Below are 14,371 nucleotides of genomic sequence, written 5' to 3' on the forward strand. Positions count from 1 at the left end.
TGTTGGTGCTGACCTTTAAAGCCCTAAATGGCCTCGGTCCAGTATACCTGAAGGAGCGTCTCCACCTCCATCATTCTGCCCGGACACTGAGAAGCCAAGTTGCAGGGAACTAGGCAGAAGGCCTTCTCAGTGGTGGTGCCTGCCCTGTGGAACGCCCTCCCAACAGATGTCAAAGAGGAAAACAACTACCAGACTTTTAGAATACATCTGAAGGCAGCCCGGTTCAGGGAGGCTTTTAATGTTTAATAGGTTACTGTGTTTTATTTTTCTGTTGGAAGCCACCCAGAATGGCTGGGGAAACCCAGCCAGATGGGTGGGGTATAAATAAATAAATTATTATTATTATTATTATTATTATTATTATTATTATTATTATTATTATAGTATCAGCTGGTATTGTATCCCAAACTAATTGATATGGGAGGTTCACTGCTTCCATTGCCACAAACACCTCACAAGAAATGCAAAATTAATATCAGAGTAGCATTATAATATAATGAAATATAATGATAATGGTAATTATAATATAATGAAATATAATACAATATAATGAAATTATATTATGAGATTATTTAGTAATTTTTCTTCATCTGTTGCTCCTTCATGTTCAAATTAGGCTTCATCAGAATAATGTAACATTTTGGCCCAAAGATACAACCCAATAGCCCAGCACTAGAGGCTAAGATAGAGAAGATCTCTACTGCTACCATATATTTCCCCTTGGTGCTCAGGTAGGTAGGGACAAAGGACAGCCAAACACTGCAAAATAGCAACATGCTGAAGGTGATAAATTTGGCCTCGTTGAAAGTGTCCGGCAACTTCCTGGCTAGGAAAGCCACATTGAAGCTGATGATGGCTAGAAGGCCCATGTAGCCCAGGACAAGATAAAACATGAGGACGGAACCTTCATTGCATTCAACTATAATCTCTGTAGCCTGGGAGTGCAGGTCCATATCTGGGAATGGGGGAGAGGTTGCCAGCCACACTGCACAGATTGCTGCTTGAATAAGAGAACAGGAAAAGACAACTGAGTTGGTCAGTTTTTTGCCCACCAGTTTCCTCATGCTAGACCCTGGCTTTGTGGCCATGAAGGCCACAACTACTGTGATGGTTTTGGCCAGCAGACAAGAAACAGCCACAGAGAAGACAATGCCAAAAGTAGTTTGACGGAAAATGCAGGTCACCTTTGTAGGTCTTCCAAGAAACAGCAAAGAACAGAGGAAGCAGAGGAGGAGGGAGACAAGGAGAATGTAGCTGATGTCCCGGTTGTTGGCTTTGACTATAGGGGTATCTCTGTTTTTGATGAAAATTCGTAGCACGAAAACTGTGATGAGTGAAAGAGAAACAGAAACCAAACTAAAACTGATCCCCAAATATTCTTCATAAGACAGATATGTCATAACTTTGGAGATGCATCTGTCTCTACTCTGGCTTGGATACTGCTCATCTGGGCATTTAAAGCATTCATCCATGTCTGAAAAAAAAAGAAAGGACCCGTCATTGTGCCAATTTCTATGTAAACTGAGTCTCATTCTTAGAACTCTGTTCAGTGTGGGATTTGCTGGTCATTCTGTCATCTTATTATTTTATTTGTATCCTACTTTTGCTTCAGGGAGTTGGCCAAGGGACCAATCCAGGAACAGTGCACTGAACCCAGAACATCCTGTTGACATTCCTGCCTGACACTGGCAAAAATTGATAAGAATAGGGCAAAACTGAACCCACTGTTGAACATGCTCTTAACCCTGAAGGATGTTACTTTTTTTTGTATGCCACAACAGCCGCAATAATTCTACTTGCAAAGAATTGGAAGAATGAAGAATTACCAACAGTGGATGAATGGCAGAAGAAGTTGATAGAATTTATGAAACTGTCTGAGCTGACCGGGACACTCCGGGATCGGAGTGAAGCAGCAGTGGAAGAAGATTGGAAAAAAATTAAAATTTATTTAAAGAATAAGCGTATAATAGATTAGGATCAGTGGAAGTGAGGGAGATACAAAGAGGTTGTAGATAATACAATGGTGTGAAATAAGTATTGTTAGAAGAGAATCATAAATTAATTAAGAGATAAAATATAGATAGAGTGTAAAAGGATAAGATGTAAAAGACAGATAAATAATGTAATATTAAAGCAATATAAGTTAATATAAGATTCAGAGTTAATATAATATTTAGAGTTTACTAAGGATGATATGTAAAGAAACGCAGAAGGAGGTGGAATGAGGAAGTCAATAGATTAGAAATAAGGGTTATAAATTAGAATTTTTGTTTTTGTATTTTTGTATTCTGTATTTTTTGTGTTTTGTATTTACTTTTTGTGTTTTGTTTTTTGTATGTTTTTGTTGTTTGAAAAAAAAACCTTTAATAAATACATTTTTTTTTAAAAAAAAGAACATGCTATTAACCCAACAGACCTTAGTGGAAGATTGATTTCTGTTATTTGGGGGGCTGGAGGTTCCAACTCAGCTTAACAGAAACACAAAGCCTCCATTGGCTTGAATAGGCAGAATCAGATCCTGCAATTTGGAAAATGGCCAGTGTGACCAATCTTTATGTCACCTTTTCTTCGTGAGTATTTGCAAAAGTGCTAAAAACACACACAAAAATGGCAAATTGTTGGCTAGAATAATCGATGAAGTGCATCACTTACCTTTTTGGTCCGATATTTTCCCTTCTGGGCAGGGAGCACAATCATAGCAGCAAAACTTCTCCCCTTCTTTCTTTTTCTTCTGATAACCAGGAGGGCAGGAATCACTGCATACAGAAATAGGCATCACCTATTCATAGCAATGAAGAGAGATTAGGGTTGGAAAAATTGTGTGTAGGGTACCAGGGGCAGGGGAGAGTCTTCATTTGTTGGCAAGCAAAGAAACAAGAAAATAGTAGACTAGTGTACTAGCAAGAAGCTGGGAATCTCGCCTTCCATACCCCTCAACTACCCCATTTTAAGCGGGACATATTGTAAATTACGGAAGCTGTCCCAGCTTCTGATTGGCTCCTGGGATGTCCTGTTTTGGCTCCCACAAGACCATGGCCCTGAAAGACTTTTTGGGGCACCATGCTCTTGCACATTTCACCTTTGCTCACCAAGGAGCGTGGCCCAAAATATGCACATCCTGGTTTTCCTTCAGTGCATGTTGGAGGGTGTGACCTTCACAGATCCACTATCAAGCTACAAAGGTAGAGAGGGAATTCATTGGGTGTGGCATTAAATGTTTTTTACGTTTTGGAATGTTGGAATTTGCTATCTCAGGAAAGAAGCAGCAGTGATATTAGAATAATTATTTACTGATCCAGAGCCATTTTGCTCCACAGTGACAGGATCCCCCCAGGTGTCCTCTTATAAAATAGCATGGCTGCAGCTGTATCCCTCCCTCCTCTCTCCCAAAATTAACGTGACATTTATTATTTCAGCCATTCATATATCTGAATCCTAAAAAAAAGATGTAGGTCTTATGTGTTCCAAATTCTCTGGTCATGGAGGAGGGAAGATGGCCTGTTGTGGATGGAGTTGCACTCCCCTAGAAGGAGCAGGTTCTTTACTTGGAGGTACTCCTGGCTAGGAGTGAGTGCTTATTTTCAGTTATGGCTGGTTGGCTAGCTACTGCTCCTTTTTACAGATAAATTAATTGACTATGGTACTTCCATAGTGGATAGCTGCAATGCATTCTGTATGGGGCTGCCCTTGAAGATTGATATGCCACCTGATCCAAAAAGCAATAGCCAGGTTTTTTCCCCCGTGGCTTTTGATACATGTGACATGTGATTTCAGGGTTCATTCTATTCCTGTGACTATAATGCCATCCTTATATCATACCCAATCAACAGTGCCTTCAGGGTGGTTAAAAATGAAAGTGAAAAGCCATCAACAAAAATAAAAGCAAGCAAATAATAAAACTACAGTACTAAAACTACAGGTGCCCCCCCCCAAAAAAAAACCACCCACCACCTCACTCAGGATTTATCTTTCTCCTGCTCAATCCTAGCCAAGTTGAAAAGGGCCTGGTTAATATTTCCCATTTAGCATGTTGTTACTTGTACAGTGCATATCAAATTGCTTTCATATGTTTGTTGCATTTGACTGTGTCGACCACAGCAAACTATGGCAAGTTCTTAAAGAAATGGGAGTGCCTGATCACCTCATCTGTCTCCTGAGAAATCTCTATGTGGGACAAGAAGCTACAGTTAGAACTGGATATGGAACAACTGATTGGTTCAAAATTGGGAAAGGAGTACAACAAGGTTGTATATTGTCTCCCTGCTTATTTAACTTATATGCAGAATTCATCATGTGAAAGGCTGGACTAGATGAATCCCAAGCCAGAATTAAGATTGCCGGAAGGAATATAAACAACCTCAGATATGAAGATGACACAGCCTTGATGGCAGAAAGTGAGGAGGAATTAAAGAACCTTTTAATGAGGGTGAAAGAGAGGAGTGCAAAATGTGGTCTGAAGCTCAACATAAAAAAAAAACTAAGATCCACAGCCACTGGTCCCATCACCTCCTGGCAAATAGAAGGGGAAGAAATGGAGGCAGTGAGAGATTTTACTATCTTGGGCTCCATGATCACTGCAGATGGGGACAGCAGTCACAAAATTAAAAGATTCCTGCTACTTGGGAGAAAAGCAATGACAAACCTAGACAGCATCTGTCACAGTGGCCGGAGTGGACTACTTCAGAGTAACGACGCTACGCAGCTCTGCATTTTATTCTTTTATTGGTGCTGCGTATTTACAGTGCTCAAGTCATTGCTATTTACACGGAGCGATGTTGTCAGTCGGTTTCAGAACCTCCTAATGGCTTTTGGCGCGTCTTTCTCCAACACAAAAGCTTTGGCAGACCCATCCTCTTGCCCCTCCTCTTCCTGCGTAATTCTGGAGTTGGAGGGATGGGTCTTCCCCCCTTGCTTGCCCCTTCCTGTCCCACCTGGGACCCTGGCTCCTCTACCTTGCCTGAGCCTCGGACACGACTTCCTGCTTCCCCACTGGAATCGGAACTCTCCCTGCTTTCCCCTTTGCTCGGGGACGGGCTTGAACTCAGGAGGGGAGGGACTTCGCGATATCCCCTGTCCCTCACATCCACCCCCCTCCCAAGCTCTCCTTCACCCCTCCCCAGGCCCCCCCCATGTGTCGGTGACGACTGGAAGCCTAAGAACTCAGTGCTCTCCGAGCCCGTTGGTGTGAATACCTCCCCCCAGTCCTGCGAGCCCCCCCCTTCCGCCTGGGCGGACGGGAATCCCAAAAAGTCCGTGGCGTCAGAGCTGGTGGGGGTAAAAACGTTCTGCCAATCTGCTCCTTCCTCTGACTGGGTGGATCTCGGTGACACCCATACCTCATCCTCTGGTTCCTCAAACTCCGCTTCCCAGCGCCATGGTGAGCTGCTCTCCCGTGCCTCCTCCTCCTCCCCCTCCCTTTCCATGTGCCAGGGCTTGGGTCTGTGGGGAAAGAGGGCGTGAAATTCTTCCACCAAGAATTCCTCCTGTATCTGAGTGGCTGGGACCCATTCATTCTGGGACGGTGGAGCATCCTCCCATGCCATGAGGTACTCCAGTCCCCCCACCCCCCACCTTGAATCCAGGATGGCCGTGGCCTCATTGAGTTGCTCCCTGCCTTCCCTCTCCCCCCCTCCCTCGGGGGTTTGTTCGCCGTCTCGGAGCCTGCTGCTTTCCCTGTACGGCGACAGCAGCGATCTATGAAACACTGGATGCACCCTCATGTCCTCTGGCAGTGCCAGCCTGTATGCCACCGGGTTTACCTGTTGCGTGACCGTGAAGGGGCCCAGCCTTTTGGGTGCCAGCTTTTTGCACCTCCCTCTGGTGGGAAGGCCCTCCGAGGACAACCACACCTTGTCCCCCACCCTGATGACCTCCCCTTGTCGCCTGTGGCGATCTGCCCCCTTTTTGTACGCTTCCTTGGCCCTCTCCAAGTGTTCTCTGAGCTGCTGGTGCACCGTCTCCAGTTCCTCTGCCCAATCCTCAGCCTGTGGGCCCTCCTCCTCCTCCTCCTCCCTCTCCCTCTCTGGGAAAGATCTGAGGTCGCGCCCGTAATTGGCCTTAAAGGGCGACACCCCTGTGGAGACGTGCACTGCATTGTTGTAGGCAAATTCTGCTAGTGGCAAGCGATCCACCCAGTCCGTTTGCCGCTGGCTGACGTAGCATCTCAGGTACTGCTGCAGAATGGCGTTGACCCTCTCCGCTTGTCCGTTGGTCTGCGGGTGTCTAGCCGTCGACAAGCTGACCTCCACCTGCAGGAGGTTCATGAGCCGCCGCCAGAACCTGGAAACAAATTGGCGGCCACGATCCGAAATAACCCTTAAAGGTAATCCATGCAGTCTGAAAATGTGATCAACAAACAGTTTGGCTGTCTCTTCTGCCGAGACTGCCCTGGCACACGGTATAAAGTGACACATTTTGGACATAAGGTCCACCACCACCAACACTGCAGTCTTACCCCTGGACGAAGGCAGATCTGTGATGAAGTCCATGGACACCACTTCCCACGGCCTGTGTGGTGTGGCTAAGGGCTCCAGCAACCCTGGTGGCGCTGCTCTGACCACCTTCGCCCGCTGGCAGGTGGTACAGCCCCTTACATAGTCTCGAACATCTTCCCGCACCCCTGGCCACCAGAAGTGTCTCATGACTAGGTGAGCGGTTTTGTCCCTTCCAAAATGCCCCGCTGTAGGGTTGTCGTGCATCTGCTTGAGGACCGTACGTCGAAGCTGGGTGGTGGGTAGGTACAGCGCACCCTTGTAGAAAAGCAGCCCTCTGCGTTCTGCAAAGTCTTGTGCCTGCTCCCTCCCCCCTCTCAGTTCTCTGAAGATGCGGTTGGCAAATTCATCCGCTGCCGTCAGTGCTGTGAGTTCTGCCTCGCTCACCACAGCTGCTCCGCAGGACCATGCCGACGGGGGGAAAATGTGCCTTGGGGCTGGTGGCGCCTCCTCCTCCATGTACTCTGGCTTGCGGGAGAGGGCATCCGCCCTGACATTCTGCTCCCCCGGGATGTAGTGGATGGAGAAGTTGAAGTTCGAGAAGAACTCTGCCCACCGTATCTGCCGCTGGTTGAGCACCCTGGCAGTTCTCCAGAACTCCAGGTTCTTGTGGTCTGTGCACACCTGGATGGGGTGCTTCGCGCCCACCAGGAAGTGTCGCCAGTGCTGGAACGCAGCGTAGATCGCAAGAAGTTCCCTATCAAACACTGTGTAGTTGCGTTCAGGCTGTGTCAGCTTCCTGGAGAAGAAGGCACAGGGTCTCCACTCCCTGTTGGCGTCCAGTTGCAACAAAATTGCGCCCACAGCTTTTTCAGAAGCATCTGTCTCAATGCGTAGGGGCGCGTCCTGCACCACATGGAACAGGTTTTGGTCTGAGGCGAACACTCTCTTGAGGCTTTCGAACGCTGCTTGCGCCTCTGGTGTCCACTTGAACTTCTGCTTGCCTCTCAGGCAGTCCGTGATGGGAGCCGTAACGCGAGAGAAGTTCTTGATGAACTTCCTGTAGAAGTTAGCGAAGCCTAGTAGGCGTTGGGCATCTTTGCGCGTCCTGGGGCTGTGCCAGTCCAGGATGGCCTGCACCTTGTCCTTGTCCATCGCCAGCCCCTTGTCTGACAGCTTGTAGCCCAGGAAGTCCACCTCTTTGGTGTGAAACTTGCACTTCTCCAGCTTCACATACAGGTGGTTCTCCTTCAGGCGTTGCAACACCTCTCTGACATCTTTCACATGCTGCACTGGGTCATTCGAGTAGATAAGGATGTCATCTAGGAAGACCAAGCATTTCCTGAAGAGGAGGGACCCCAGGACGTGGTGCATGAAGGCCTGGAAGCATGCTGAGCCCCCTTGCAAACCGAAGGGCATCACCAGATATTCAAAAGAGCCCAGAGGCGTGAACATCGTGGTTTTCCATGCATCTCCTTCCCGGATCCTGATCAAGTTGTACGCCCCCCTTAGGTCCAGCTTGGTGAAAATCTTGCCCCTGCGTGCCGCTGTCAGGAGATCATCCACTCTGGGCATGGGGAAAGCCACGGGCTCTGTCACCGAATTCAGCCGTCTAAAGTCCACCACAAGACGGCGCTGTTGCGTGTCTTTCTTGTCCACCCAGAAGACCGGGCTGCCCCCTGCTGCCTTGCTTTCCCTTATGAACCCCCGCTTGAGGTTCTTGTCGATGAAAGCGCGCAGATCCTCCAGCTCCTGGTCTGACATGGCGTACAGCTTGGCTGGGGGTATCGTCGCCCCTGGCACCAGGTTGATCTGGCAGTCAAAAGGCCTGTGCGGGGGTAGGTGGTCGGACTCCGTTTCGCTGAAGACCTCCTGCAGGTCCCAGTACTGCTTGGGTATTGCCTCACCCCCTTTGATATGCATGGTGGCCACCGTGGCTATCGGAGGCCCCTCCCCTGGTTGGTGCTGCATGCAATGTTCCAGACAAAAGTCTGACCCAAACGTGATGCACCTCTGGTGCCAACTGATGGAGGGGTCGTGGCGCGCCAGCCAGCTCATGCCCAAGACGATGGGGGGGTCTGAGATGGTGGTGACGTTGAACGCCAGTGTCTCTGAGTGCCTTCCCACCGTCATTCTCATGGGGGGGGTTTGATGTGTGATGGCCCCTCCCAGCAGCTCCCTGCCGTCAATGGTTGCTACGTGCAGAGGAAAATCCAACTGCAAAAGCTGGATTTGGTGCTCTTCTGCAAAGCTTCTCGAGAAGAAGTTGGCGGACGCCCCACTGTCAATTAAGGCGAGGACCGTCAGGGGATAGCCATTTGGGAGCGTTAGCGTCACTTCTAGAACCACTCCTGCTCTGGGAGGGGTGGGCTGGCTCTGCACCTCTCTGTGCGGGTGGGCGGGCTGGGGCTGTTGTCTGCTGACTGTGCCTGGCTGCTGCCCCTTGTCTCCTGCAGCCAGGCTTTCCCGTTTCCCTGCTGTGGTGCTGCGTCAGTGGGGGAGGGCACCACCGTTCCCGCCTTTCCTTGCCACTCCCTGCGATGTGGGCAGTCTCTGACGAGATGCTGGGGTGAGTTGCAGAGAAAGCAATTCCCGCCCCTTCCCTCCTTGCGTCTTGGCGCCGCTGGGGTTTGAAAAGCCCGCGCGCGCGCGCTATCAATCTGCATGGGCTCCTGGTCCTGGCTGGCTCCAGGCGTGGCCTGAAAGGGTTGTTGAGGGAGTGGCTTCTCCTGCGACCGTGGGAACCAAGCCCGCTTTGCGCGCGTCGCTTGCTTGTCGTTCCACCGGGATTCCTGCCTCACCCCCACCGCCAGAGCTGCTTTGCTCAGCTGATCCATAGTACTGGGCTTTGGACCTCTCGAGAGTTCATCCTTCACCTCCTCGCTCAAACCCAAGTAAAACGCAGCTTGCATGGGAGGCGAATCCAAAACCCACCCCAGTCTGTGCACCAGCATGGTGAATTTCGCCCAATATGCGCGAACTGTCATATTTCCTTGGCGTAAATTATGCAGTTCCTCCTTAGTCTGGTCCAAATGACTATCGGACGAATACATCGTCCTCAAACCTTCTAGAAATTGTTGGACATTTTTCATGCAAGGATTCTTGGTTGCGATTAATGGTCTTAGCCACTCCCTGGCTGCTCCGGTGAGATGTTCCACAATAAACGCTACTCTGTGCTCATCATCGGGGAACTCATTCTGGTGCAGCTCAAGAGCATACACGATCTCAGTCTCAAAGCCCTGAAACTCCTTCGGGTCTCCATTGAACTTGCTTACAAGGGTCCCTGCTCTCCTTCCTGGCAGCACTTGGACTTGGGGAGCCCCTCCCGCCTTGTTTTTCTCTGCATCCAGCTTGTTTTGGAGGTCTACCGCCACCGCCCTTAAATGCTGCTCTTTTTCCTGGAGCTCTCTCACCTGTTCCGCAAGTTGTAGCCGGTCGTCCTGGATCTTCTTAGTCTCCTCTTTAGCTGCCTTCAATTCTCCCTGCGCCTGCAGCGACAGCTGTTGCAGTTCTAGCTGGGCTTGCTCAGCGATCTGCCGCCACTTCTCCGCCTCGGACACGCTCATCCCGGCAACTCCGAAGTAGCCCAAAAATGATTAGGAGGTTGCTGTCACAGTGGCCGGAGTGGACTACTTCAGAGTAACGACGCTACGCAGCTCTGCATTTTATTCTTTTATTGGTGCTGCGTATTTACAGTGCTCAAGTCATTGCTATTTACACGGAGCGATGTTGTCAGTCGGTTTCAGAACCTCCTAATGGCTTTTGGCGCGTCTTTCTCCAACACAAAAGCTTTGGCAGACCCATCCTCTTGCCCCTCCTCTTCCTGCGTAATTCTGGAGTTGGAGGGATGGGTCTTCCCCCCTTGCTTGCCCCTTCCTGTCCCACCTGGGACCCTGGCTCCTCTACCTTGCCTGAGCCTCGGACACGACTTCCTGCTTCCCCACTGGAATCGGAACTCTCCCTGCTTTCCCCTTTGCTCGGGGACGGGCTTGAACTCAGGAGGGGAGGGACTTCGCGATATCCCCTGTCCCTCACAGCATCTTAAAAAGCAGAGACATCACCTTGCCGATAAAGGTATAGTTAAAGCTATGGTTTTCCCAGTAGTGATGTATGGAAGTGAGAGCTGGACCATAAAGAAGGTTGATCGCTGAAGAATTGATGCTTTTAAATTATGGTGCTGGAGGAGACTCTTGAGAGAGTCCCATGGACTGCAAGAATGTCAAACCTATCCATTCTGAAGGAAATCAGCCCTGAGTGCTCACTGGAAGGACAGATCCTGAAGCTGAGGCTCCAATACTTTGGCCACCTCATGAGAAGAGAATACTCCCTGGAAAAGACCCGGATGTTGGGAAAGATTGAGGGCACAAGGAGAAGGGGATGACAGAGGACGAGATGGCTCTCGAAGCCACCAACTTGAGTCTGACCAAACTGTGGGAGGCAGTGGAAGACAGGACTGCCTGACATGCTCTGGTCCATGGGGTCACAAAGAGTCGGACACGACTGAACGACTAAACAACAACAATATTTGCTGCATTAATATACCACCTCCCTTTAGTTCTAGAATGCAATAGGTGCCAGTAACTCTATCATGGGATCAGTACATGGTAAAGTTAATCAGTAGAGGAAAGTTTTAGCCCCACCCCACTCACCTATCCTGAATCGTCTACACTGATAAGGGAATTCTTGCCCAGAGTATCGAAGAATCCACACCTGATTAAAGCTCCTGTGCCACACAATGATTTTGTCATTAATGATGAACTGTTTCCCTTCACCAGCGTTCAGATTCACCATTCCAACTTTCATTTTAAGGAAGGAATTGTTTGGGAATAGGTCCATGTTCACTATATCAAAGCTGGCTATTAATTCCCCACAATCATTTAAAGACACATTTTCTCCAGCTGAGTTGTTAAATGAAATGCCTTGAAGAAATGGGTGGAGCTGGTGGGAAGAAAACAGGGAAATATAGTGGAGTCTCTCTTTTTGGTGTTGTTTTATGAATATGTTACTTGATATTCAAATTTTTCACATATTTTTCATATGTGCATGTGTACACACACACACACACACACAGGACCCAAGATCGAAGAACATTGTTATAAGGTCCTTTGGGCACAAGCCAATGAGAATGACAACAAGAAATGCCTCACTACCTTGATGAGACATGCTCTTTCACTTCATGCTGATTACTTCATTATAATGAAGCCATTTCATTGAGGAAATATTACCTGCCAAGGTTGAACACTGTGAAGGTCAAGCCTTGCAAACCCCATCACTGCTCTGTGTTTGATCCAAGAGGATTCCATGGCATGCAGCGCATGAGCTATGGCATAGACAGCATTATAGACATTGTAACTATGGCCAGTCATGCTCATTTCAAACACAGACCTGGGAAGGCTCTCCAGTCTCTCTTCTCCAGTACATGTTATGTTCACCTTTGCTGGCAACCTGAGATTGGGAAAAGAACATTCAAATGCCTGCTCCCAGAAAACCTTGAAAAATCCATCTTCTTGGGTCGGATGAGATTTTTTGTCCTGGATATATGTGCGGAACCCGCGAGGCTCATTCGAGTGAATTGCAAAGGATATGGTGCCATCAAATATTTGAAAATTCCATTTCCTTAAAATGAATGTTACAGAAAAATCTATCTGAGCTGTCATAATCCACACTCTTCCAACAGATGTGTTTTCCCCCAAGTCGGGGATTAAAAAAGCTACAATGGTGGTCAACCACATGAAGGTCATAGTTTCACCATAAGTGACAAATGCTTTGGCTTTGCTCTCCATGAAAGGCACGTTAATACTCCATCCCATATCGACAAATTCATCAAAGGAAAGGAAATCCCCCTGGTTAGGGATTCTTTGAATGAAAGCTGAACAAATTTTGTTCTGAGATAACAGGGGCTCTAAGATCTGCAAGAAATGGTCTCCACTGTCATCATCCACAGCAAAGAGCCCAACCCAGGTCCACCCGAAATGCTGAAGCAGAAGAATAATTCCTGTGTACTGCTGGTTTTCACTGGGTGCCATGTGGTAAAAGGAACGGACCTGTTTCGTATGACCCTCTTCTGGGGCAAATGCTCCGTATGTAAGCTAAACAATTTTTTAAAAAATGCAAATATTTTAGAACTTTGTTACTATGCATAACAAGGTTGTTTGATTTAGTGCCTCAGAATTCTGTCCGACTGCAACCTCCTTCTGTACTGACTCCCAAGGGGAGGGGCAGAGGCTGCGCAGCCACAGAAATTATTTTGTGGGTGCTGAGACCCCCAGGGGCCTCTGGAGTTGGTGCCTTTTCTCCTGGGGAGATGTTGAAACACTGCATTAGCATCAGTAAAATGACCTTCCTGGGGCACAAGCCTGGGCAGTGTGTATGTGGGTTCTGGGCTGTCCAGATGACAAGACCCCCCCTCTCTGCCTCACCGATGTGGTCCAGAAGAAAGCAGAGCAATATGTTTGGCACCAGCTTGACTGCAGAAGGCATGCAAAACGCCATCCAACTATCATAGCAACTCCACTCTTGATATGTGTAGCCTTTTCTTCTCAGAAAGATATCACACAAGGCAGTGGAGTTTTAGGACCAGAGTTTTCCTTGTCCTAGATGGGCTACCTTCCCAGGTTCACAAGCCCCATCTGCTCCTCACTTCCTCCTACAACATGTGCAGAAACCGCCTTCTTGGCTGTTGAGTCCATTATTGCTCTCGTCCTCTCAATCTGCCAGAGACCGTCTTCTCTTGCAGGTTGAAGTCCTCCATTCACTGGTGGTTTGAGACCTATCAGCTACCCTCACCTGATTTAGCCAGTCAGTCAAAGGCATTCATGGGGTATGGCCACTGTTGAATGTTGACACCTTCTAGGAGTCACAGGTGAGAGCTGAGTGCAAGGTGGGGACCAAAGGTGGACAAACTACCCCAAGAGATGTCCCTCATCAGAGGTACTACGTCTCCCCTAACACCCCATGTAATCTCTGAGCAATGGACATGATTTGCTTAAAAAGAATCTTCTAGAATCACCTGACTGCTCTTTGGAATGTCCACCAAACTTTCAGAAGTCATTCTCATTCTGATTTGGAACTTCAGATATTATACAGAAAATACTTTCTAGTTAGTTTTCCTCTCCCATTTTCATAATCACCCTCAGTATTAGAAAACATTCATCGATTGTAATACTAGTGCAAACTCCAGCCCCTCATTACCTGTGGGATCTTGTAGAGGACTAAGATATCCGCCATGTGGAAGGAGATATCAGAGCCAAGTGCCCCAATAATGGCTACTAGGTTCTTCTGGTTGCCACATGCATAGTTGGGAACAAACCGGTCTGATTTGAAGAGCAAGTCTAGAATAGTGCGGTGGAATATCTTCTCCTGATAGTAGCTGTCATAGATGTGAAACCCAAGTGTGACATTGGGCAAAATCTTAGGGTTCTCATTGATTTCATTGATGGCAAATGCCAAAGCCAGGATGTGCTGGTAGAACTTGGTCACCATGCTGCAAATAGAGTTATATGTCCTTTCAAAAAGGAGTTCTGCACTGTGCACAATGGTTTTGTCGGTGCTCATGGACCATGCTGGTTTGCACAACCCAACCAACCTTTTGAAATACTCCTATGTAAATATAGTATAATAATGCTTTTCCACTGTTGTCAAAACCCATCATTATGGCTGTAAAAAGAACTATAGTCAGGAGCTTCGAAAGTGACTGGAAACAGAAGGCAGGCTAAAGCAAAGAGAGATGGCAGTGGGGAAAAAGCAAATGGCAACTGAAAAGAGGCACCATCTGGAAATATATAAGCCTTGTAATGGCAGACAGAGACAGACTACATCCACATTTTACCTTTAATGGTTTCACACAGAGACATATGAGAACTGGGATTTGTTAAGGGTTCTAAGAATTGTTGGGAGACCCTAATCCTGTCACAGAGATACAATTCCCACAGTTCCCTGGA

The 14,371-nt window shown here is 48.0% G+C and overlaps 1 protein-coding gene across 1 annotated transcript; it reads right to left on the minus strand.

Moving 5' to 3' along the window:
• Positions 1 to 572: 572 nt before the first annotated feature.
• Positions 573 to 12,457, minus strand: LOC118094801 (vomeronasal type-2 receptor 26-like). Its single transcript, XM_035135483.2, has 4 exons — positions 11,657 to 12,457; positions 11,142 to 11,369; positions 2,653 to 2,779; positions 573 to 1,474 (listed from the first exon to the last, which is right to left on the minus strand). The coding sequence occupies exons 1-4, from the start codon at positions 12,455 to 12,457 to the stop codon at positions 573 to 575; spliced, it is 2,058 nt and encodes a 685-aa protein (XP_034991374.2).
• Between the last annotated feature and the right edge of the window lie 1,914 nt (positions 12,458 to 14,371).

Source organism: Zootoca vivipara, chromosome 13 (genome assembly GCF_963506605.1).
Source record: "Zootoca vivipara chromosome 13, rZooViv1.1, whole genome shotgun sequence".
Classification (NCBI taxonomy): Eukaryota; Metazoa; Chordata; class Lepidosauria; order Squamata; family Lacertidae; genus Zootoca; species Zootoca vivipara.